At 35.8% G+C, this 27,856-nt stretch overlaps 1 protein-coding gene across 1 annotated transcript in view; it reads right to left on the bottom strand.

The window, feature by feature from the left end:
• The window catches only part of LOC118745560 (flocculation protein FLO11-like), a 537,740-nt gene that overhangs the window by 45,508 nt on the left and 464,376 nt on the right, over window positions 1-27,856 (bottom strand). Inside the window, exons 6-7 of the mRNA XM_036479035.1 lie at window positions 9,417-9,461; window positions 9,253-9,329 (exon numbers count right to left, since the gene is read on the bottom strand). Coding sequence (XP_036334928.1) covers window positions 9,261-9,329; window positions 9,417-9,461 — 114 coding nt within the window. The 3' untranslated portion in view covers window positions 9,253-9,260. The remainder of the gene's footprint in view (window positions 1-9,252; window positions 9,330-9,416; window positions 9,462-27,856) is intronic.

Genomic DNA, 27,856 nt, shown 5'->3' with positions numbered 1-27,856 from the left:
ACATTATTTTATGTCGCCAAATTTCAAAACAACGTCAAGAATGTTTTTAGAAATGCCTGATAAAGACGAAACAATAACAACTAAAAAATTTAAATCAAAGTGTATGGCGGGACGGGGTTTGATTTTTGAAAATTACTGAGCGCAATAATATTTAAACTTGTATATTTGAAACTGAATCTCAATGTTTAATTTGTCGATGTTATGTGATTTATGCAACAATTGCTAAAATATCATTTTGGTCTTATTTTTTTAGGTATGATCTTTTTAATGAATATACATACATTTTTGGGAAGACTGAGTATTTCATGTTAAAGTAAAACGATGTTGACTTAAACTTATTTTTAGCAAATTATTATTTTTATTAGACCCGAAAACTCGTTATCCGCAACTATTCGATAAAGTTTGTATCTCAGTTTATTTGCCACTCCTCTTAGACTTTAAACAACACAATTTTAGCTGCTGGAAAGTGCAGGTTTTGATGAAATTTTCTTTTTTCTGGCCTACTGGGAATTTCATTTTCTTCGAGTAATTCATTTGCATTTTATCTCGACCGAGACATATTCTTGTATTTTTGCTTTGAATAGAGAAAGCTCGATTCATTACATTTCCAATGGTATCCCATTTTTGTAAATAGAACAAGAAATATTGAACTTATAACGGAATTTTGTTGACCCAACTTGACTTTTTTATCGATATTTTCCACGCCCATAATTAAAAAAAAAATATATTGATTTTTAAGTCCATTTCTGTCAGTTTATAATTCCTTGTTATAGGGAAATTCTAAATATAAATTTTGGGCATTTTAGCCTTTGTAATTTGTTAAATATTTCAGTTTTTGCATTTTTAAAAATTGCAGTTATATAATAGGGTGGCGTGACAGTAACTATAAATTACCAATTTTTTGTAAAAAGCTTCGCCTATCTTGTAACGTACCTTGTGCGAGATTTCATTAATCTATCTTCAATAGTTTTCGAATTACAGAATTAAAAGCAGCTAGATGGGTCAAATCTTACACTGTGCAGCGTTCCCAACCCTGACGCGCTAATCGCAAAAGCTATAAGATCCGCACTGTTTGTTGGATTATAAAATATGGGGTGTTAAATGAGAGGGATGTGTTTTAATAGGGTTGCCATCTGCACCGTCACTCTCAAACGAAAAGACTAAGCAGCTTGATGTACAATGTGTGAGTAGGGTTGCCACCTATACAAAAGTTTAAATATTTTCGCCGTTCGTTAGATTACAAAATTATATACCAAATGAAAAGGCATGAGTCATGCCGCATGACCCTCGCATGTGCAAAAGCTTTAATTATTTGAGTAGGGTTGCCACCTATTTAAAAATTACTATCTTCTGAACATAGTATGAAGCAACGTCGATATATTTTGACTACGCGAATCTTTGATCAGCGGCCGCTGTGAGGTAGTTGTTAGCAGTGCACGCTACATTTAGCAGGACCCGGTTCAACGCAGCATCAAAAAATAAAAAACAAAAACCTTTTTTTCTAATATCGGTCGCCCTCGGCAGGCAATGGCAAACATCTTAAGGTATTTCTGATATGAAAACAGCTTCTGATAAAAATACTATCGCCGCTCGGAGTCGTCGAAGTAGTAAAACTATAGATCCCTCCCCTATGTGCGACAACATCAAGCCGCCCGAAACAATTCAGAGGAGAAGCTTGGCAAAACACTAATTTTATGTGTAAGCGCGAATCTATTATTATTAATCTTGAAAATTACTGAACAGATATAGACAAGATTTTGTTTTTTATATAATCTATATTGACAGGGGTATCGTCCTTAATACTTGGAATTTCTATAGGGTTGCTTCTGTCTAAAAAATTATAAGATCTGTTCGTTGAATTACAGAAAGTGATATGGGGAGTGAAAAGGCTTGCCTCTAGGTGTTCAAGAATTTATTACTTTTTGAGCAGGGTTGCCGCCTTTCTAAAAATAATAAGTTTTTCAAAGTTCAGTAGACTAAGAAATTGGTGACAGGTAACATGATCAACGGAAATAAGGTCAATTGACTTTATTTCCCACCCTGGTGCGAAATAAAGTCAATTGACATTATTGCCTTTTCAAAAGCGAAATAAGGTCAACAAAAATTTGGAAATAAAGTCATTGACGCTATTTCCTCATTAAAACGGAAATAGCGTCAACAATGTTTAAAGTATGTCGATTCATAGAAAAAAATTTTGTTCTTACAATAAACATTGCCCCGTAAGTCTTGTTTTTTAGTAGATGAAAAAGGTTATTGCCAAATCCTCAGTGTTGTGATATTAATCCACACACAAGCATGAACTACCATCAATTGATTTTATTAAAAAAATTTAAATCTCGAATATGTAAAAACACGATGCGAAAAACTAAACGCCTGCGCACAGCTGGAATACGAGAAATATTTGAAGAAAGAGTGTAGAAATGATCCATAACTTGAAAAACATGTTTCGTTTCCACAAAAATAAAGCGAACACTATTAAATTGAAGAAACAGTCCATGTCCAAAAACCCCGGAGGAACACTGAAAGAATTCTGTGTTTTAAATTAGCATATTTTGAACGAATTCGGAATTTATAAGGTGGAAAAGAAACCAACCTTTCTATAAGGAAACAATTATAGAAAAAGAATTCATGTATTCATGTCTCCGCCAGCAATTTGTGACGACATCATTTAAAAGCAGCTAAGGAGAACGACGACACTATTTATTAGATGGCACATTCAACGAGCCAATGTGCTAAAATGCGGGTATAAACAATTATTGATTATTTAATATCGGAACCGAGATCATATAAGTTTATTGATTGGTTTTCACACACTTTTGAAACACAAATTATATGCTTTTTTACTGCAGACAAGTTGTTGCCCCAAAACACAGCAGAAATCTTCCAATCATGGTGGCCAACTATCTTTAGTTTTGAGGTGCCATATTGAGGATAAAAAAGTGCCAAAATGTGCCAAATACAAAAACAAAGGTGTCAAAAAAAGGTGTCATTCCTTTTAATCATTCACATTTAGCAATAAAATAAAGCTACATTTTCCAAACAAAAGTGCAATGATAAAATAAGATAAACCAGTTGAATAGCCTTTATAAATTAGAAAATTTTAGTTGAGAAAAAGAAGTGCACGCAAAGGATTTCACAAAAATGAATTGAAATGTTATTTTTTTACAAAAGTGTCATTTTGGCACTTTGTCCCAAATTGAAAAATTAAGTGCCATTTGAAGTAAAATAGGGAGAAATGGCACGGTTTGAGCCAAGTTGGCATCCCTGCTTCCAATAACTTACAAATATAAAAATGTGAAATTGCGAGGGCTTGAATTCCTTAATACCCTCTATCTGCAATTTGCACAAAAACTAATTTGTGATTTTAGAAACCATCTGGGACTTATTAACCTGTCGTTATAGAAGGTAGCATTAATATCACTGATGACAGTTAAAGCTTAGGTGGATTTTCATATCAGAATCTCATCTTTGTGAAAAGTGTTCAGATAGAGGGTATTTTATTGAATATAAGCCCTCGATGTTTAAAATATATAAAAATATTATTTCACCGTATACAAAAAAATAAATCTACCTGCGTTACAGCAAGGCGGGAGACCGGGAAGGGCGCGACGCAAGCGGTGAGGCGCGCTGACGCGGGCCGCCGCGAAGCTAAGCAAATTTAATGTTTGAAAGAGAAATAATGTCAGTGGATTTTATTTCGTTTTTAAAAGGGTAATAATGTCAATTGACTTTATTTCGCACCAGGGTGTTAAATAAAGTCAATTGACCTTATTTCCGTTGATCTTATTACCGGTCACCTAAAAAATTAGGTACCAAGTGAAAGAATATGGTATCCGGATGTGCAATCAGATTTTAGTTTTTTAGTGGGGTTGCGACCTATTTAAAAATTATTACCCTACATATACGTATAAATTTTTTGTTAATGACATCAGATTTGCACAGTTCATTCAATTTACAAAAAATAAGGTGTCAAGAACTTGGCCTATAGATATGCAATAAATTATTATTTTTTCGGAAGGGTTGCCCTCTCTTTGAAAAGTCTAAACTAAAGAGTGCTAAGAACCCTTTATTTTGAATATTTAAGCTATTTTTGATGTGTTTGAAGAATATTGGTATCAATCGAAATACGTTTGAAAGGCTTCGTTCAGAACTATATTTGGTAGGGTTGCCACATGTTTAAACAAGCAAATTCAACTTGAATTGTGGCGATTAGGTAACTGAAATAAGTATCACACTATGGGTGCCACACTAAAAAGTTTTAAAAAGGTTTTGAAAAAGGTTGTCGTTCAAAAGCAACGTTATATGCATATGGGGAGAGGGGATGGCGGGGCGTACGGGTTATCTGAGCGGCTCAAAAATTTTGCCATAACTTGCAAATAGCATGAAGAACATATGCAGCAAGTTTGAAAATGATAACTTTCTTTTTAGACTTTATGCGAAAAAATATATAATTCCGGCGTTATGCTAAGCAATTGACGTTTTGGAAGTCAGCCAAAATGTATTTTGCAACCACCAAAACCGGTTTAGAGCGAAATTTCGCTAATGAAAAACAACAAATTGTCTACTAGAAAATAACAGGACTTTCCGGACTTCTTTCAAAATAGTTTTTATTTTTTTTGTTAGATGCTTTATTTAAAAAAGCGTAAGGAGCTGATGCTTTCTTTTTGTTTGAGCATGTATGCACATTAGGGTGATCCAAAAGTGCATGTGGAAAAGTAAAGTTTATGATCTCACCCCCTAGGATTGTTCTATACCGAAACAAATTATACCCCTACAATTAGAGGTCGCTCAAAGCGCTCAAAGTTTTCCATTAAATTGTATATCTGGAAAAACCAACTTTTTGTAGAAATGGTATAGAATTCTTAAAAATCAATATTTTTCGATCAAAAACCTCTACTACTTTGCAGGAGATTCCCAATAATAGTACCCAATTGTTTATTTCACCAGTGACCTCTAAATATTTTTTGATTTCAAAATAAAGAAATAGAGGTATACTTTTTTCGATATAACTAGTACAATCCTAGAGGGTGAGAGCATTACAATTCCGACGTTACTGTTTTTGGACCACCCTTATGTACATACATATACATACATAGGTATGTATTTCATCTTTACCCCCGCAAACATATTCTCAGCGTTCAGAATATATGAGTCTGAAAGGAGTCCAAAAACAAAAAAATTTGGACTCTTATATGAATCTTTTAGTATTCATATATGATCCAAGTTATGAGCCAGCACCTTGTGCCAATAAATATTTGAAATTTATATCTAAACTTGTTTATACAGAAATTGAAAATAATTAGAAAACAAAAAAAAAAATAAAAAAATTTAGCTGCAGCTGATGCTATTGAATGCATGTTGGAATGTGTATATGCACGTATTTAACCCTGGAAGGTCATCGTTATTTTTATAACGCAAATGTCATCCTTCGTCGATTCGACGACGGCATTTCTAAAAGTCGTTATTTAATTAACCTGTGTATCATAATGCACAAAAATTATTATTTTCACATTATTTTGTTTGTATTTTTTTTTTTGAATAAAACAATATCAAGTAGTTTTTCTTAGTCTTTTGATTGTAATTAAAGATTTCACAGCTCTGATTCATTTGGCTTTTTGTACAAAACATTAATTAGAAAATATAAAAAATAAATAACTTGAAGTACATATAATTCATTTAAAGTGTTTTTTCTTAAAAATAATACTATGAACTAAAAAAGGAAAACAATTTCAGATGCGACAGTTCTCATTTTGTGCAAGAGGCGCAAAGCTCTATTTTATCCTCTCCACAGAGACTTTTTTGGCATTTTGCAAGGATGATTTGTTATGCGCCGCTTAGAAGGGGGACAAATTGCGCAATTTTTGTTTCTCTTCGTCGGTATAACTTTTGGTTGCATTGATCGTGTATTATAACTGCACAAGTAAAATATATAAACAAATAAAAAAAAATTAATTAAGAAAATTACTTTGAAAACATACACAAAGTTCATCCTTCGTCCTTTTGACTACGCACATTTAAAAAATAAGTACTTACACGAAGCGCATGAATCTAAGTAACCGCACACATCAACAGCACAACACCGACTAGCGCTATACGAAAAATTAGCACTATACAAACAAAGAAAACAGCGATAACGGTAAAATAAGAACTCGCGTCGTCGAAACGACGAACCATGACCTTCCAGGGTTAAGTATGTATGCATGTTATTTGCTGAATGCCTTTGCAAATATAATGCGTTCAATAAGACTCAATCAACAACCTAAAATAAGAGTCCGAATATAGTAATTTATGAGGCCAATAAGAACCTCAAAAAGAGTCTGAAATGATTCATATATTCATTCATACAAATATGAGGCCAATAAGAGTCCAATGTGACTCATACTGAGGCTCATTTGATGTATGAATTTAAGCTCATATATGTCGACCTTCGGAGGAAGAGAAACACCCTCATATCAGACTCTTAAATGAGCTCATTATGAGCGTAATGGCTCAGATATAGGACTCCTTAAAGACTCATTTATGACTCCAAGTGTTTGCTGGGACGCTACATATATATGTATGTACATTACGGTGGTCCAAAAATGCATGAGAAAAAGTAAAGTCGGAATTTTCATGCCCTCACCCCCTAGGACTGTTGTATATTGAAAAAATATACCCCTGTTTTTTGTTTTTTTTTACATTAGTGCTTTTCTACATGCAAATCCCTTTCATTTGACACCTCATCTTTTGTAATCCAACGAACGGTGAGGATGTTATAGTTTTTTCAGAAATGTGGCAACCCTATTGAAATTCGAAATAAAAAAGGTCACTATCGATATAGAGTATATTAAAGAAAATATGCCAAAATCCGTTCAGTAGTGTTCGAGATTAGCGCGTACAAAGAATCTCGACTTTCCTTTATACTATGTATAGACTAGCCGGCCTCCTATGTGCACGTTTGAAATAACAACTTAAATCTATATTTCACGCACAAACAAAATAACATATGTATTTCGACAAAATATATGTGGCGCATATTCATACGTATTTCATTAACTTCATTACATTATAGATTTAAATAATCGTATTAGCAATTTCCAACACTGGAAACATACCTAAATTCTCTATATCAAACTTGTAATTTGGCAGCCCTACTAGCTTTTTTGAATTTCTCTTTAGTTCTCTCTCTCTGACAAATTTATAAAATCTTTTGAAGTCAATAAATGTTTGATCATCGTGGAAACAAATCTTTTATTTAAATAGTACCACATTGGTGACCACGTATTGCTAAACACGCGCTTTAGTTAAAACGTGAAAAACCCAGAAAAATCCCTCTCGACGAAAGTACGACTATTGCGGGCGGCCGAGATTCTGACATTTTCGAAAGCTACAATGGCGTGCCACGAATTCCACTCCCTGCAATGAGCGAGGAGAATATAGAGGCGTATTTCTACGCTTTAGAATTTTGGTTCCAAGCATCACTTGTGCACAGTGATTCCAGAAAATTTCATATTGTTCTTGCGAGTCTGCCGGCTAAGAGGCTGTTGAAACTGAAGCCAATAGTCGAGGCCGCACCCCTGACCGATAAATTCGCCTACATCAAAAAAAAAAAGATCACCGATCATATCACTGAAAGCCAGCAACGCCGCTTGCAGCGCATTCTCAAGGACATGCCTCTTGGTGACCGAAAACCGAGCGAATTATTCAGTGAAATGAGGCGAGTGGCCGGCACTACGCTCAACGATAGCCTTCTACACGATCTATGGATTTCACGACTCCCTCCTTACGTTAAAGCCGCTATAAATGCAACAAATGTTCCGCTGGCGGAGAAGGTCAAGATGGCCGATTCGATCACCGAGTCCATTGGGCGGTACAATGGGAAAGTAGACATGGTATCTTCGCGCAATGACCTTTCTGACCTCAAAAACGAGATTGCGGAATTGTCACAAAATTTGCATAGACAATTCAAGGTTAAAGACAAACAACGCGTCAGATCATCGTCTCGAACAAAAACGGTACCTCCAAACGGAGCTTCAGCAAACGGTTTCTGCTGGTATCACGCTAAATTCGGTGACAAAGCAACAAAATGTCGCGCGCCATGCACATTCACTAAACCTGTGACGGCAAAATAAAAATGCTCGGCTGCAACGGTGTCGGGTATTCGCAAACAACCTGATGCCGTACATAACCACCGGCTCCGCATTTTTGATCGTCATCGCAAATTAATTTTTTAATTGATACGGGCGCTGATATTTCAGTGGCCCCACCTAATGGGGAGGCAGCACGAGCTAAATATACCGGTATTAATTTGTTTGCGGCAAACGGGCCGCCTATTAAAGTGTACGGCGAAACCGTTTTAAAACTTAACCTAAATCTGCGCCGAGAATTCACTTGTAATTTCTACGTGGCTGATGTGTCTCAAACCATAACTGGTGCAGACTTTTTAAATAATTTTGGTATTTTAGTCGATATTAAAAGAAATGGCATATTGATCGAAAAACTGAGCTACAAACATTTTGCGAGATTGACAACGGTGATATGTCAAGTGTTAAAACTATTAACGCTAACTTGAAATTTTTGGACATTTTAAGAGAATTTATTGAAATTACGCGTGCACCGCCTATCGGTTCGCCTACGAAAGCTACAAACGTTCATCGTATCTTAACAACTGGTCAGCCAGAACCCAAACTACTACGCCGAACACCAAAATACTACGTCATCCGTATAAACGAAAAAGAAGCAAGAGTGTCTATCGACAGACTTAAACCTCTTTACCGCAACCTTTCCTGGTTAATAAGGGGAGGATAATGTGGCGCATATTCATACGTATTTCATTAACTTCATTACATTATACGTTGAAATAATCGTATTAGCAATTTCCAACACTGTAAGCATACCTAAATTCGCTATATCAAACTTGTTATTTGGCAGCCCTACTAGCTTTTTTGAATTTCTCTTTAGTTACTTCTTTCTGACAAATATTATAAATCTTTTGAAGTCAATAAATGTTTCATAATCGTGGAAACAAGTCGTCTTTTATTTAAATAGTACCACATATGTATATTATCAAAGAGTTAAATGCTGCAATACGAAAGAAATATTTATAAATTATTTTATTGCTATTCACGATATTTTAAAATTTTTCTATCCTTCAAATGTCCCTTGGTGTGTATGTAAATATATATATTATAAGTAAGTATTTCAGTGAGCAGATAAACATTTGTCATAAAACGAGGGTTATAAAAATCTTTTATGTAAATATTTCGTACTTACTTGACGTATCAGTGAAGCATATGTGAAAGGTGGTCGTACATCAGCATTTTTATAAAATTCACGATTCCGATATATTTCTGTAATAAAATATTGAATGTTAAGAACTTATTAAGACATCGATTACATTGTGCGCTCTCTATTATAAATATTAGTGTGCAACACACCTTGCTGGACATCCAATCCGGCTCTTTCCAACATATAAGGCAATCCTGAAATGTACCGAAATATATATAGTAAGCAAAAGTAAAATAGTTATTTTATTTTTGGTGGTAATTATTTCCAACAGGGTTTGTATACGATGTATTTTGGAAGGAGTTTTCGTCATCCCTTGCCAAATTCGGTTTGGGGACGAACCGGTTTCGGCGATGAGCCATCTTCAGTGTCATTTTCATGCTGACGAAAATTCCTTTCAAAATACATCATAAGATATTTATAATGTTGAATTTTTAATGAGTGTTTAATGTGTTCGAATATGATCTTTCAAGTAGTATTGTAGTAGTACGTAGTAGAAATGATTACCGGCATTTGTTTTTTGTTTATTTAAATATTCTCCAACCGGTGTGGTGAAATGAGAGCCAAACGCAATACCGAGGTGAGTCAGTCAGCATTGGGTAGCGGCACGCAGTAAACAGCGGAGCCAATCTTAGGTTTATCTGATTTTAACGCGCACTTATCGCACTTTACACGGAATAATAAAGCAATGAGATCACAAGATCGCACGTGCACTTCTTACGCGTTACGATCTGCTACTGATAACAGCGGAGTATGAGAATGTATCGCCAAACAACGTAAGGTACCGAGACATGGTGGGAAATGTCATGGGTACCGACGCCGGAGTGGAACTGGTCACACACGAAGTAACGCTTGAAAGCAAAGACCTCGACAAGATTACGAAGCCTCAAGCATTCATAAAAGCCCTATCGTATCACCCCTATATGCCTATGTTAGAGGTATCGGCGGTCAAAAATATGCGCGAAGGATACGGCAACACGTAAAAGGCTAGCTAGCTAGCCTGGCGGTTATCGCGGCAAATTCCATCCTGGCTAGGGGCAAAATTCAAATCGGCTAGGTAGTGTGTCGACTGCGGAAGATAGTTCAGACTATCAGATGCTTCCGGTGCTTGGACTTCGCACATTTAGCAACGGACGGCAAGAATATAGATCGTTCCTCGCTGAATAGAAGATGTGACGGAGAAAACCACAAAGCGAAGGGTTCAATCTTTGATATCACTTTTAGCAGCAACTCCTTAGAAACGCTAAACCAAATTGTGTGTTGGCGAACACTATACTCACAGCAACCACCAAGCCATAACACTTCGCTTGGAGTTTCCCACAGGTGCACATTAGGTCAAATGATACATTTGGCTGTGCGAAAGTCCGATTTCGTAAAGGCAGTTTTACATTATTTTTTGTTGCCATTCTGTAGGGAATACTCCAAAATAACAGAAACGTCACTTAGTTTTTGTAAAATAAAAAACACCGTTATACAGCAATACACCAAATATACACTTTCAAAACGTTACTGATTCGTTGTTTGCGCAACCGGTTTATTTTGTAAATTTCAAGTGCATTGTTTTTGCAAAGTTCGAATAAATAAACGATAATTTTAAATGGGAAACAAAACTATATCTAAGTGAGAACCTATGTCCCAATTTCAAAAAGTTACTTTTTATCATTTGTTTGCAAATAAACTGACTTATTTGCATAACCTCAAAAATTTTCTGATTTATTTCCATTTATGATTTTATGTAAGCTTTTACAATTTTGTTAACTTTCGGCAAACAAAATGGAATCGGAAATGCATAAAATAAGATGTGATGAGTTGAATTTGTTTTACTTAACTTGCCGTTTTTAGCCGTTTTCAAGAAAAACGGTTTTTTTCTGGGCTATCATGCTATCACAAAAGGCAAGTTGTTTAAAGTTTGGCTGATTGGAAAAAGAAAAGCCTTTTTCGGTTGTCAACTATGTTGAAAAAAAATTTGGCGCTGCTGATATTTGCGAAAGTTCCATGAAACTCTTAGAAAAAAAAACGCGTATTTTTTACAATTATTTATCAAATAAATATGAAAATTATGGGAAACAATTTGGAAAGGATGCTAAAATATTTAGATCTAAAAACATAGCGTTTCTTGCTGATGAGGTTCTTTTCGAAATCGAAAAGCCAACTGTGTAGACCATCAGCCGGATTCTAACTTTCGCTATCGCTAAAGTGCTAAAATAGGATAGCTAACCTTTTTCCGAATTTTTAGCTATCTCCAAAAATATCTCCAACATTTTTTGGTGATGAATAATCCATTTTAATGATAAATAGTAAAAATGGAAGTATGTGATAGCAAACAAAAATAGCAGCCTCAATTTGGATTACATTTCATCTCCTGTAGCGCAGCCGAGGCTATGTTACAAATACACTAGCGCCTTCGCAAAAAGGCAAAACCTTGAGAGAACTTACGGACTGAAATCTCGATTTTTTTTTACTCAAAGTGAATAGAGCTTTGAACATTCTTTTAACAAATTAGTTTCATAAACATTCGTATTCTTTTCAGGAAGTTACCAGCAATTTTTGGTAAATGTGCATTTGTATTCTGAATATAAATAATATCGGTGGAGAATTTGGAAATACTGAAACCTCAAGTGAAAACGAAATGTTTTATGAAGACTAACTGCTTTAGGAATCTCCCCTCAAGATTTATCTGGGAGACATGTAGTAAATATTTTTCTTTTTTTAATTTAGGAATTTCGATAATGCCATAACTAATCGCAGGAAGAAACCATTTATGTACATGTGACCATACTTATTTTATTATGTAGCTCATTTTAAAGGGGAGGGGGTTGAGTATGGTAAGAAAATAACTTGTGTCAAAACCAAGCTAATTGGACAATGTTTTTGAGTACTACCTAAACACATATACTCATCATTTGAACATACAAAAAAGCAGAAAAGTCTGTTTTACGAAAGCCAAGTTTGTTTATCATTTGATTTACTGCCTTTACACTTGTTTTAACGTTTGCCATCTTTTTACATTAAAATAATGCAATATTTTAGCTGCTATTAATTTCGCACAGAAAAAGTAATCATTTGACCTAATGTGAGGTGTTAGCATTATTGGATTTGCGGACGATATAGCATTGGTGGTTGTAGCGAAACACAAACAGAAAGTAGAGAATAAATGTAACGTCGCAATCGCACCTATAATCGACAGGCTAAAATAGGTACGCCTCACTCGACGAGGAGAAAATGAATCGGTTTTGATAAGCAGCGAAAGCAGAAAGAGCTTCATCCACCGCGGGTAGGCACCTAATACTAGCAAAAAGGCAGAAATGCTACTTAGGCATGATACTAGACGATAGGCTTAACTATGGCGCACACGCAGAATACATTTCTAGTAAAGCCTCTAAAATGTACACTGCTCTTAGTGAAATTCTCTAAAATATCAGTGGACCAAGGCGCAGCAGACGGAGTGTACTTACAAGAGAAACTCCCTCCAATCTTGAAAGTCGGTGAAAGTCACCGCGCGCCGAAAACACTACAGTGCCCTACAGAGACTGTGCGCACTCAGAGTTGCTTCTGCGTACAAAACGACATCAGCAGAAGCGGCAATGGCGGTTGCTGGTATGATATCAATGCCATCCTAGCTGAAGAATCCACGCGTATCTCAATGGACGTATACCCTGATTCCCAACCTTTACAAATAGGTAAATCGAAAGCATGGAGAAGAAAAAAATTCCAGTTGACGAAGATTCTGACAGGCCACGGCGTATATGGTGCTACCTTTACCGATTTTTATTTATTTATTTATTTCTTACGGTTCTTTGAACCTAGATCATAACAATATTTAATTATAAGCTTAACCTAGTATTAAAAATGCAATACTTAAGCCTAGTAGGACTATTTGTAAGGGAATTCATTTATATACATACATTTAAAATTGCACGGGACAAAAGTAAATGGCAACAGGATCTTAGCGAGGGTAGAGATAGAACACATTAGTTATATTGAAACAGTCTTACAGTATGCAAATAATTTTCTTTTTAATTCAGTTATGTTTTTACATTGGGTAATAATATTAGGTAATTTATTATAACATTTGGACCCTTATAATAGAGATTACACTTATCAGACTCGCATTTAAAAATGGGTAAATTTAAGTAATTTTTTTACGGGTGTTTTTTTTATGTATATCATTGCCATACTTTATTCTACCTTTTAATTATTCTGGCAGGTTCCCATCTATAATGTTTTTAACGAATTTCATAGTGTAATAGAAGTGTTGTTGCTTAACACCAACATGTCTCTAATTGGGGTGTCATAAGGTTTTCTAAGAATAAATCTCATTGCTCGGTTCTGTTGCTTTTGCAATTTATAAATCTGGCTTTCATTAATTATGAATAATATAGTTGGACAATAATTTAGTAGGGGTTCTATTATTGCTGTGTATAACATTATTTTATACTTTCTGTTTAATAATTTACACGTACATCGCATGAAGTATAACTTCGTTGCTGTTTTGCTCACAGTCTAATCGACGTGATCATTAAAGTTTAACTTTTCGTCGATTTTTATACCCAAATATTTAAGGGATTGCACTCTTTCTAATGTTTGCTGGTTTATATTTAATTGGCCCAAATCATTATTATCTAGGCCTCTTCTAGATATAACCATAAGTATGGTTTTGCTGATGTTTAATTTGAGTTTATTATAAGCAAAGCCAATTATATATTTCATCCAGATCGTTTTGAAGCTTTGAAACAATATAATTTGAATACGGCACCTCGCCGATTTGCCCAATTTATAACGTAGCAGAAGATGCGTGCCACGTGGTCTTCAACGGCCCGCGCTTCATTTCCGTTAGGAGAGAACTAGCGGATCTGACGAGCACAACGCCACTTCCGAAAAATCTCTTGGACATCATGCTTCCAAGAGTGCGTGGACAGGCGTCTGCATCATAATTGCAAAGACACACAAGCGGCTACGTGAGGAAGACAACAAACGCCGCAATATTCTACGAACTTCATCTGTGGTAACGTATATAACGTACGCATGTGACCTCGTCATAGGTGAGGGTGGGTGGGGGCTAACTGAGCCGACAGGGGTGGGGTACATAGGTACACTATAAACTCTAAGGGAGTCAAGTAGGTGCAACTTTTAACTCATTGAACCAAGACTAAATAAGATAGTAACGGACGTTGAGCCTAGTGATCACACCGCCTCCCGACGCAATACTTAACTTACTAAGAGACATTTCGGAACGATTTCTGAATTTTAGACGAGAGGGTCTGAGAATTTTCACAGACTACATGACAGAACTTAAAATTTTGTGACTTGGAAATATTATGCGATTGTCCATGTACAAAATAGGTCAATAGCTCTCTTTCTTCAGGGATCGGTTATCATCTACGCCTAGAATCAGTGACATGGCATCCCCTCGAATGCCTAGTTTCATAAATGGCCTAAGGAAGAAGTCAATTTTTATGGGACCTGCTCAGTATATCTATATTTTATATATTTATTTATTTATTTGGTCTACAGACATAGGTCGCTTAACCAAGAAACTCTGGGCATTTATACAGAGAATTTAACTTAATAAAGTTATGCTCCATTATTAAAACTAGTTCATAAAATATTCGAAAAATTGGCAACTAGTGTGCTCAGGTATGAGTTTAACCTGCTGAAGTAGCGAAGTTAAGCTATTGTAGTCCAAGTCTCCCGACGCAGACGAAGCACTGTCTCGTCCAAGTCAGGCGGTTGTGTGCCCAGGACGGCATTCACAGGTCTAGAGTCTACGTAACTTGGGACTGATTTCCTGTGAGTGCTGTTCAGGGCCTGTCAAAATGCTGACGGGTTCAGAGGTAACTTTCTGAACCTCAGGACTTCGTCCACCAGTTCGTATAGATGCCTTCTGACATGCCTTTTCGATGGCTCCTCTGCAGGCAATTGTCTGTTCGGGTGTCCACGTCTGTGGCTTCCTGCTTAGAATTGCTTGCAAAGCATTGTGTTGTGCTTCCCTATGGGGAGCATTAGCGCCTCGTCATGCAGGTGATGCTCTGGCGACATCAAAAGACATCCAGTCGCTGTTCGAAATGCTTTATTCTGTGTTGTCTGCAGCTTCATCCACTGAGTCCTACTAGCCCCCGGAGACCACACTGGTGCTGCGGAGCTTAGAACCAGCCGGCCATTTGCCTTGTATGTTGCTACAACGTTTCTTTATCTTTGGCCCAGGTACTGCCGGGTAGCGTCTTGAGGACCTTTTTGCGGCTCTGTATTTTGTTGACAATTGCGGTTGTATAAGCAGAGAAGGAGAGCAGACTGTCGGAAGTTAATTGAGTATTTTCGGGTTATTCACCGTCGGAATTGGTGTGTCATAAACGTGAATACCCAGCGGTAGTCTGACTTAGGGCCGTTTGCACCATGTCTAGTTAACGCTAACTGGAGGTACATCCTTCAGTTAAGCACGTTAACTGCTTTATCGATCACATGTTATATGATGGGTGTCGATAACGTCGATAAAGATGTTTAACTGGGAGTTAGAATTAACTAGACATGGTGCAAACGGCCCTTAGAGTTGGAGAAACATCGATGGAAACATCGATGTATCGATGTTTTTATAAGAGTTGCTGACATCGATGTTTTTGCAAATTACAACTATGGCATCTAGTATCGGGGTTCAGGAACACGAATCCGGGGAGTCCGAGCCCTTTTTTGCGTCCCGAAATCCCGGGATCAAGCCCTTTGGATCCCGGGATATAATTTAATCTACGACCAAATTAAAATAAAATGAAATTCAGACACTGTAATAGCATAGAGAATTATATAATGCAACGCTACAAGTGATTAAATAATATATTACAATTCTAACACTACTATTATTCTATCTTATAATATATGTAACATATGTATATATGAGGCATTCTTTTTCATGTCGGTCACTAAATTTGGTGTCACAATATCGATTGGCTTCAAATTTTTAAGTTTTTCTTCGGATATATGACACGCTCAGAACAAAAACGACGAATATTATAGTCAGAGCTAAAATGAAATATATTTTCCTAGACCAAAAACGAAACAAATCGACAGCGTACGTGTGAGCTTTGTATGTATACGGTATTTCGTGCGGGCTCGGTTATTTCTGCTTTTGCTTTTGCGTTTGCGGTGATCGGTAAAATGCAAGAATGATAGAATACAAGATTGCGCCGATTGCAGCAGAATTCGTGAGAGTAATTTTAGCGTGACGTCATCGTAGAGTTGACAACTGAGAGCGGCGAGAATGAGGGCGACTAATGATGTGCTGAATTGTCCCCAATACTCGGTACCCAATACTTAAAAAAGATTTCGGTACCCTATACTTCCTTTTCGGTGTCCGATACCGATTATAATCGGTATAAATAATTATTTACATTAAACCCTCGCCATTATATGCATTTCAGGTTTAGAAAAAACTTTCATTACTAATTTATATGATATCGGCTAAAACACTTGAACTTATCGCCACAGAAAAATATTATTTTATCAGTGTAACCTTAGTCGATCCAAGGTTCAAGAAAAATACTTTGACGGATGAAGAAGCCTTTCAGGGGAGAGATTCTGTAGCCAGTTAGCGACAAGTTTCGGATCGATATCGCACTTGTTGACTTACAAATATTTGATATCAAACGTCGACAAAACCGATACCGATTCGAAAATTGTCGTTAACTGGTTACAGAATCTGTCCCAGGCCTACAAAAATGATATCGTCCGATTCAGCTGGAACAAAAATGCTTCAAACAAGTAAGGGTTTCTCTGTGTTATGGCATCGAACCGACATATATACATCTTTCATCATTGAATCAGTAAAAAAGCTCTATTGGCTCTTACATTCGGGTTTTGTTAGGCGTTTTTTCCATATTTTTGGCCTATGTGCGCTTTTATTCGAAACCTAAATGTTTCGGTACCGAGTATCCAGAGTATTGGGTACTTAAAAGTATTGACTCAGCTCATCACTACTGCTGTCTTCTCTACTATGACGTCACCAAAACAGCTGATTCTGTCAAAATCACTGAGAGCCGAGTAGCGGTATCATCATCGGCGCCACCTCTGTATTCTCTCCACCGTGGGTAAAATGTAGCAGCGAAAACATTTATTTGTACATTGCAATCAGTGTTGCCAGAACTTTTTGGCCGAACCGGCTAGATTGGGAAATAAAACCGCCTAAAGACGGCTAAAATGTTTCAACTAAATTTCACAATGTTTTATTTAAATAAATCACGAGTAAAAACACTATTTCTTGGAGAGAAGTTACAAATTCGAGCCGGAAAAAATTTTGCCAACAAGAATTTGCAATTAGGAAAAACATATGATTATGGCACATGGTTGGATTTTTTGTCGACGATAATTTGAATAAACAAGTTCGTTAAATTTCTTTTGTTTGAAATGCAACCATGGACACTAGCTGGCAGAAAAACTTGCAAATTTACGTTCGTACAGAAATATGCAAGTTTCTCTACATGAGAGAGAATTTGGGAGCATTTTTTCTTACTATCTGATATCTTGAGTGATAATTCTCGCTAGATTTTCGACGAACAAACCTATTGTCTTCCCTAGAAGGCCTTTTCAGACTGACCGATTCTCAATTCACTCAAATAGAAACCAGTACACAAAAAAGACGCTGTAAAAATTTTCATCCAATTTTAAGCCAGTAAAACAACGACCTTAAGTTAACATCAACCGAGGCCATATGTTGACAAGGGATGCAAAATCACAGTTACAAAAAAGAACTGGTCAGATTTTTTAGAAACCCCTTCAATTCTGATGTATAATATGATGCCAAAAGACTGCAGAACACCCATTTAGATGACCGGTCATATGACTGGCAGATATCACGTAGGATTCCCAGAGAGTTTTGCTTTACATAGAAATTTGTGCTCTTTTATTTTCATTTTGGCTCACTTCAGTGTTGGTTCCTTTAATTCAAGTTGGCATTCGGTTTTTGGAATTTAAATAAGTCTTCAGCAAAAAAGTTTGTTTAAAAAAATACATATGTGTACATAGTGCTTGAAAATATCAATTTTTCCCTTACCTTAAACCTTTGGCAGTAGCAAAAATGATGTTTTGTAATTTAGGCAGAATTAAATATGCGCTATCTGGGAAGACAATATCTACATGTAATATTTATTCTGTTTGTTGGCACTATATCCAAACAAAAAGGCATCTTAAGTGTCTTAACAGTGAAACAATTTCTTAATTTCTAAGTTTGGGAATAAAACTTCACACTTAAAATTAAGACATTTATAACAAACATTTTATGAAGAAAATCCCTTCTTCGTTTAAAATAAAAATAAGCGAAATCGGCCCAATTTCATACAACCCTGCCTGACGTAAGCGTAGCCAGGTAGGGGCAGGGGGGTGCTCGAGCCCCCCCTAACTTACAAATTTTCCTTATATATATATAAAATAGTTCCCTGAAATGCCAGCTTAATAGGGTCGAGGGACTTTAACCACGCCCACTTCCCATATAACGGTAATTTCCAGAAATACGAAAACTGCGATATTTTAGTAACTACTGAAGATAATTCACTCAAAATTGATATTTACAATAATTTTTAGACGAAAAATAAGAATATTATAAATTTTTGGAAAATGGGCGTAGCCACGCCCACTTATGGTTACATGTGTATATCTTGGTAACCGCTGCACCAATTTCTTCCAAACTTGGCACAGTTGTTGGCCGACAATTTTTAAAATCGCTCAATAACCACGCCTACTTCCCATATAACGGTAATTTTCAGAAATACGAAAACTGCGATATTTTAGTAACTACTGGAGATTATTCACTCAAAATTGATATTTATAATAAGTTTTAGACGAAAAATAAGAATATTATAAATTTTTGGAAAATGGGCGTAGCCACGCCCACTTATGGTTGCATGTGTATATCTTGGTAACCGCTGCACCAATTTCTTCCACACTTGGCACAGTTGTTGGCCTTGGTACAGCATAAACAACCGCCGAAACTTTTTAAAATCGGACAATAACCACGCCCACATCCCATATAACTGTAATTTAGAGAAATACAAAATCTTCGATAAATCATTAAATATTAAAGCTAATTTATTCAAAATTGATGCTTGCAACAATTCTTTACCAAGAAATACGTTTATGGTAAAATTTTGGAAAATGGGCGTGGCACCGCCCACTTATGATCACATATAAGTATATCGGTAATCGTTCTACCAATTTGTACCAAACTCAGTATAGTTATTGTACTTGCCACGTGTAAGCAAAACGTTGAAAATTATTGAAATCGGACTAAAATAACGGCCGATTCTCATATAACGGTAAATTTAAGAAATGCTTGAAACTTCAATATTTCGAAATTGAAGGACGCTAATTTACTCCAAATTTATACACCTCGGCTTACCATCTAGCGGAAGGTTTCGGAAGGGTGAAAAAACATATATTTAATACTTGCGCCGGGTATTTAATGTTCGGCTCCGCCCGAACTTAGACTTTCTTACTTATTTGTCAATGTATTGTGTATTTAAGTGCCGTTTTTGTATATGGGTTGTGTACATGTTTATTTATAAACGAGTGTGTTCCTTTTCTTTCGTACGTGTTTATTGATATATCTGTACTGTAGTGTTTTCCGACGGTACTAGCTCTTACTGCCAATATAGGAGTATTACATACATATATGGTTTCAATACACATTTTGTTAATTTTTTTAACTGAGAGTAAAAAAAAAAATATATGATATACATTTTTGGATTTTTCTCTGAATTTTTTTGGGAAAAAAATACTCCTTATTTGTAGTCATTTTTGGTTGTGAGGCTAAGATACGGATAATTAATCACTTTAATGTAAGTTCAATTGAGTCTCTTTTCCGATTTGAGCTATCATTACAAAGAAACTTTTAAATTTCCAGTAAAAAAAAATTTTGAAAATTCGAAAAAATTCGAATTAAATCTAATTTGAACCACTAAGTTTCGAATCGAATAATCGAATGGTTGGGCAATGTTCGAAATTCGGTAAAAATCGAATTTCAACTCCCACTACCCATCCCTACTGTCGCACCTATTGTGTAAATGTTTAAGCAGTAATGCCACGATTGCGATTCTGACCTCCACATGAATCGGAGTATAATACAATAGTCTCTGTACCAATAGGGATGTGGTTTTTAAAATGTTTTATTAAGCAAAAACCTATTTCTTTCCCTCCTCTCGAAGCCACACTTTCGTTCCATACATACATGTATCGTATTGAAATAAAGTAAAGTATCATTATCGCTGTATCTAGCGGTGAAACATATGTATAGCAATATCAAAGAAATAACTATGGGAGATGGGGGTAAGAAACGTCCCATGTGGGGACAGTTTATTATTAATGAGGGATAATCTAAAATTGTTTCGCTTACTAAATATATACAGTTTTGCACAAGCCTGCAAAATTTGACTTTATTTTCGGCCTTGCAATAATTTTGTTATTTTTTTACGGCATTTTCTTTTCTCGAAATAATGTTGCGATTATTTTGCCGTGTGCGAGGGCTGTCTAATTTTCGTGCTCTTTTGTCATCATTTTCACTTTCTAGGAAATCCAATTAAAAAGTTTAAATTTTTAAGAGAGTTTTTTGATAATTTTTTAAATATTGCACAAAGTTTGAAACTTGAATTTATTTAAAAAATAGTAATTATGAAAACTTGCGGTGCGTCTATAATTTTTTCGACCACTGCATTATGGTTAATGTGAACCATTTTTTTATAACCAAATAAGTATATTAGTTAAAAAAACCTGATATTTTCATCGATTGGAATGTGATTTCCCACATGTTTACGAAAAAATCTTAGCTTTTAACAGCCCATGGGTTTAAAGACGTATTTTTTTTTTTTTAAGTTTGAATGTAGTTTTTTTCTAAACATTTGTATTAAAAAAAAATAGCACTAAGTTATAAAAACTATTTATACAGTGGCTATTTTTGAAATATAGTTCCAAATTATATTAATTTTAATCTAACCCCTCAAATGTGTCAGGTTCCTAACTTTTATATATTTTTCTTGTCAAACACTTGAATTAGGAATCGCATCTTATTTGACAGTACTTTCAACACAACCTACTTTAAACTCACTCAAAAAATTTACTTAGAACTTGATTTCAAAACGTAAAAAAGGAAATAAAAATGCATTTAAAAAGCTTTAATTTGTTATTTTTTGGTTGATTAAAGATTTGTACAAATTTCTTATCCACACGTTTGTTAGTTGTATAGTTTACATGGAAAATGTTGCTCATCCGCCATGTAAGAGTATGTAAGAATACCGCCATGTACGATACACCGTATGAGTAACATTATCTCCTGCTTCTATTTCATACCAAAAATGATTGCACATTTTAATTCGACCATTCAAAAAATGTTTATTTATACATTGATTTTTTGGCAAAAGAACAAGCTTTAATAAAAATGGGAAAAAATAAAAAAATCGTAATTTTTTTAAGTTTTCCCTTGTTAAAATTTGAATTAGTGTTGCATAAAAATTTTGGGAAAATTACCTGATCTGGAAAAACAGTATACAGATCCATAATCTAGTACGAAATTTAACTTTTTGCCACAAAAACCGATCAAATTACCCAAATTGCTCCGTAGTGCGTAATATAATTATAAATATCGTTCATTCTTTAAGAAAAGCCATGTAAAACAAAGTTCCAAACTTTATACAGGTCAGTGTTGGCAAAATGTTAATCTGATTAACGATTAAAATTTAACGATTAAAATGTTAATCGCGATTAACGATTAAAATTAATTAATCGTAATCATCTGTACGATTAGCGATTAAATTTTTTTACGATTACTTAATTTTAATCATTAATCGTTAATCCAATTAAAAAAAAATATGATTAAGTGGTCTGGTGTGTCCGAATTTGAATCCAAAATAAATTATAGTTATTTTTCTTTTGTAGTTCACGCTTATAAGAAATGCATAATATATAAAAAAAATAATTATTATTATTAATAGTAATACGTAAATTGGGAATTTTTATAACCCATCGTACATGTGCAGAGGGATATTAAAGCCTAGTTTGCTTAGCGTCTGTTAAATAGATCTTAATGAAAATGCACACCAAATTGCTTAGATTTATGAGGAAAACCGACATTGCCATACCCGATTAACTGGCCTTGTTTGCACAGTAAAATTCCAGCATAAATTGATTAATCACCAAACCGACTTAATCAAATTAAGGGTTAATGATTAAAAATAAATTTTTTTAATCGCGGTTACGATTAACTGTTTAATCAGATTAAAATTAATCATGATTAACTGAAATCGGATTGAATTTAATCGAATTAACTAATTGATTAAAAAAGCAATCGATTAATGCCAACACTAATACAGGTGTTCCAAAGTTCAACGCGAATTTCAAGCCACTTGAAAGATGACCTTTGTTACACTAAAATTAAACGGGCTAAAAAATGCATATATGTACATAATTGTTATAAAAATTATGACTAAAAAGCAGAACATTTTGATGATAATTTACTGAATTTTTATGTATTTTATAAATATGAAAATTTAATTAATTTCGGAACATTGATTTATGTAATATAGATCTATTAAAAATAAAAAAAAGGCCTTACTTTTTTTTGTAATCTCGTCATCTACGCACAGATTATACGTCCATAATTGTATTTTGTAATATGCCACTGATGTCGTTAGTGCAGTCAAAACTATCGATTCGCCATTTTGTCTGGCATTTTCAACAGATTGATTAAATTCTGTAGTTACGCTCTCCACAGCCATGAAATTAACCTTTTGTTTTTCTTTTCGTTCTTGTCTCTTTGTTTAACACTACTTTTCATGGAGCAATGTAAATTATCACACGTTTTATATGTATCCGAATGACGCCTTTTAAAACTTAAATTAAAGTTGTTTTTGAAAATGTCACCAAAGACGTACTGCGAGAAGACATGTTGATCCTTTAGTTCACAGGAGCTCTTGTATTCTTTATGTGACTTCGTTAAATTTAGATTTGGGTGTAAATATTTCTTCTGAGATATTTTACGTCCATAGTGTGACTCGTATTTTGGGGAAAAGTTTATAAATTGAATAACATTATTTCAATCTTCCTCAGATGTTTTGTTTATTGAAGATGTTCGTCCCTGCGTCTCAGCAGCACCAACATTTTTTTTGGATACTACCTACAGCGCGGTATATACGAGCCGATGTTATGCATAGGCACTTCACGAAAAAGTTCTTACAAACTTTGTGAGCTGCACCGTTATGATCATCCATGAAATACTCATCATTCACACCTTTTTTGTTTAAATGAATAATCGGCGTGTTTGTTTTACGAGCTACATGACGTCTTTTTACCGAAAATCGAATATATAAGGTTTTTTTGGTCCAATTTAAAGCATAGTAATAGAGAATTTACATGAGGGGATTTTTCAGGCGATTTTTAGTTGAAAGCAACAATCGCCTGGTGTAAACGGCCTTTCAACTAATCGCTTCCAATGAAGTTGGTCGGCTGCCTACTTTCGATCAACTTTTGGTTCATCTAATCGCCTGTGAAAGTTGAATCATGTAAATTCGCTATAATAGTTTTCAAAAATTTTCTTTTGGCGGGCAATGTTAATCTTTGTGAAGTAGCTTTTTCCACATATGCAGATCACTTGTGCTATAATTTTTTCCGCAGCTACATATACGACCGCTACCAGTTTCTTGCTCTTTTCCACATTCAAAACTTTTCTTTGCATTATTTTGTTTGCGATGTTCTAATCGCTTTTGTCGTTTTCTGGGAGTAAATGTTACTGTAAATGTTACTAAATACAAATATTTACCATCATTTCATCTTCCATTTCTTTAAAATACGTGTTAAAGAACGCACAAAAAACACAAATACTTCTTTTGTAACTGATTTAACACTGTTCTTGTGGCTTGCTTACAGGTTGAAAAAGCATACGTAAATTATTGACATCAGAATACGATTGCAGCATTGCAATGATATTTTCGCTGTTACATTTAGGCGACCACCGCAAATTCAAAAGCAAAAGCAGAAACAACCGAGCGCGCACGAAATACCGCATACACACCAAGCTCACACGTACGCTGTCGATTTGTTTCGTTTTTGCTCTTAGAAAAAATATAGTTCATTTTTGCTCTGACTTATGATCAAGTCATATGATCTGTCAAATTTTGGATTTTTTCCTGATTCTGACTAAATAATCATGTACTTCTTCAAACTATGATATCTAGGGTTCTGTTCATCGTAGAGACTCTCACAAAATAAATCACCTCGCCATTAAAAAAAAAAAGAATTTATAAAAATAGTTCTTGAAAAATTCCCATTTTTTTTGGAACATCTTTTTTATAGAGAATTACACAAGGATTACGATGGTATAATTTTAAATTCAAAATTTACTGATCTTCACTATGCAAATCAACTTAAAAAAGTTCAACTGTTAATCGCTAAATTAACTTTAGGACAATCATAACCATCATATAGAAATCCCGTTTCTTTATCTTCTAAACGGCGTTAAGATGAAGTCTTTACCATGATTAGAGCCCGAGATATAACGATTTGAAGAACTACATGAATGGTCAGAATCACGAAAAAATTCGAGCTTTGATCATATCTCTGAAGAACATAACCTATATATAACCTTCTGCCTTATACGAGCCGATTAAAACTTATTAACCTTCCTACATCTTCCAGTCGCAGGCAAATGCTTGGTACAATTTTTATGGATAAATTACAGACAGGCTCAATTTCAAGTCAAGTCAAGGACTTTACTCCTGAATTGCCTACTCAGTCCAAAGTAGCATTTGTTGCCAAGAGTGACTCTACGTTGGATTTCCATTCTGAGATTATTATCGGTATTAATGCTGGTTTCCAAGTAAACGAAATTCTCTACTTTTAAATTAAAACTGTCAACAGTGACGTGGGTGCCAAGGCGCGAATGTGCTGACTGTTTGTTTGATGACAGGATATACTTCGTCTTGTCCTCGTTTACCACCAGACCCATTCGCTTTGTTTCTTTATGTAACTTGGAAAAGTCTGAACACACTTCGCGGTTCTTGTTACCGATGATGTCGATGTCATCGGCGTACGCCAGCAATTGCACGCTCTTGTAGTAGATTGTTCCTGAGCGGTTGAGTTCTGCAGCTCTGATTATCTTCTCCAACATCAGAGTAAAGAAGTCAGATGAAAGGGAGTCGTCCTGTCTGAAACCCCGTTTTGCGGCGAACGGCTCGGAGAGGTCTTTTCCAAATCTGACGGAGCTGGTGGTATTGCTCAACGTCATTTTACACAGCCGTATGACTTTTGAGGGGATGCCAAATTCAGACATAACGGCGTATAGTGTTGTCAAAAGCGGCTTTAAAGTCGACAAATAGGTGGTGAGCTGGCTTGGTCATGTCGTTTGAATAGACAACGACGCTCCAGCTCTGAAAGTATTCAACTCGGAACCCGCTGGTGGTAGCAGAGGAAGAGGGAGGCCCCCACTGCGATGGAAATATCAGGTGGAGAAGGACTTGGATTCCCTTGGCGTTTCTAATTGGCGTCAGCTGGCACAGAGGAGAAACGATTGGCGTGCTTTGCTGAACTCGGCCAAAATCGCTTAGGCGGTTACAGCGCCAAAAAAGAAGAAGAAGATGGGATGTGCCATGCCCCTTTTTACAAACTCGTTTATATATACCCTCGTATAAGCACCTACCATTGATATGTCTGCATACCAAATTTCAAGTTAGGAGGGCTTATGGTTCCGAAGTTATAGCTGATAAAAAATTCCACGCCTATGCGATGTGCCACGCCTCATTTTACAAACTCATTTATATATACCCTCCTATAAGCACCTACCATTGATATGTCCGCATACCAAATTTCAAGTCCGTGTGAGTTGTGCTTCCGAAGTTATAGCTGATAAAATATTCCGCGCCTATGGGATGTGCCACGCCTCATTTCACAAACTCGTTTATATATACCCTTGTATAAGCACCTACCATTGATATGTCTGCATACCAAATTTCAAGTCCGTGTGAGTTGTGGTTCCGAATTTATAGCTGATAAAATATTCCGCGCCTATGGGATGTGCCACGCCCCTTTCACAAACTCGTTTATATATACCCCCGTATATTCACCTGCTATTGGTATGTCTGCATACCCAATTTCAAGTTCGTGTGTCTTCTGGTTCCAAAGTTATAGCTGATAAAAATTCCACGCCTCTGGGATGTGCCACGTCCCCTTTCACAAACTCGTTTATATATACCCTTGTATAAGCACCTACCATTGATATGTCTGCATACCAAATTTCAAGTTCGTGTGACTTATGGTTCCGAAGTTATAGCTGATAAAAAATTCCACGCTTGTAGGATGTGCCACGCCCCCTTTTACAAACTCGTTAATATATACCCTCGTATAAGCACCTACCATTGATATGTATGCATACTAAATTTCAGGTTCGTGTGACTTATGGTTCCAAAGTTATAGCTGATAAAAAATTCCACGCCTATGGGATGTGCCACGCCCTCTTTTGCAAACTCGTTTTTACATTCCCTCCTAAAAGCTCTTACCATTGATATGTCCGCATACCAAATTTCAAGTTCGTGAGACTTATGGTTCCAAAGTTATAGCTGATAAAAAATTCCACGCCTATGGGATGTGCCACGCCCATTTTACAAACACGTTTATATATACCCTCGTATAAGCACCTACCATTGATATGTCTGCATACCGAATTTCAAGTTCGTGGGACTTATGGTTCCGAAGTTATAGCTGATAAAATATTCCACGCCAATGGGATGTGCTACGCCCCCTTTTGCAAACTCGTTTATATATACCCTCATATAAGCACCCACAATTGATATGTCTGCATACCAAATTTCAAGTGTGTGACTTACGGTTCCGAAGTTATAGCCGATAACAAATTCCACGCTTATAGGATGTGCCGCGCCCCCTTTTACAAGCTCGTTAATATATACCCTCGTATAAGCACCCACCATTGATATGTCTGCATACCAAATTTCCAGTTCGTGTGACTTATAGTTCCAAAGTTATAGCTGATAAAAAATTCCACGCCTATGGGATGTGCTACGCCCCCTTTTACAAACTCGTTTATATATACCCTCGTATAAGCATACCAAATTTCAAGTTCGTGCGACTTATTGTTTCCGAAATTATAGCTGATAAAAAATTCCGCACCTATGGAATGTGCCACGCCCCGTTTTAGAAACTCCTTTATATATACCCTCCTGTAAGCACTTACCATTGACAGGTCTGCATACCAAATTTAAATTTCGTGTTACTTATGGTTCCGAAGTTATAGCTGATAGAAAATTCCACTCCTATGGGATGTGCCACGCCCCTTTTACAAACACGTTTATCTATACCCTCCTATAGGCACCTACCATTGGTATGTCTGCATACCAAATTTCCAGTTCGTGGGACTTATGGCTCCGAAGTTATAGCTGATAAAAAATTCCACGCCTGTGGGATTTGCTACGCCCCCTTTTGCAAACTCGTTTATATTGTTATGTAACCTTTTTAGCGTATTCACTATGGGTTGACAATTGTTTGTTAGTTGTACCATTTTCAGATGATGGCCCGAAGAAGTTAGTCGGTGTCTGCCTGTGTGCATCTCGCTGTGCCG

Source organism: Rhagoletis pomonella, unplaced genomic scaffold (genome assembly GCF_013731165.1).
Source record: "Rhagoletis pomonella isolate Grant_MI unplaced genomic scaffold, Rhpom_1.0 Rhpom_scaffold_00009, whole genome shotgun sequence".
Lineage (NCBI taxonomy): Eukaryota > Metazoa > Arthropoda > Insecta > Diptera > Tephritidae > Rhagoletis > Rhagoletis pomonella.
This window is presented reverse-complemented; position numbering and strand designations above follow the sequence as displayed.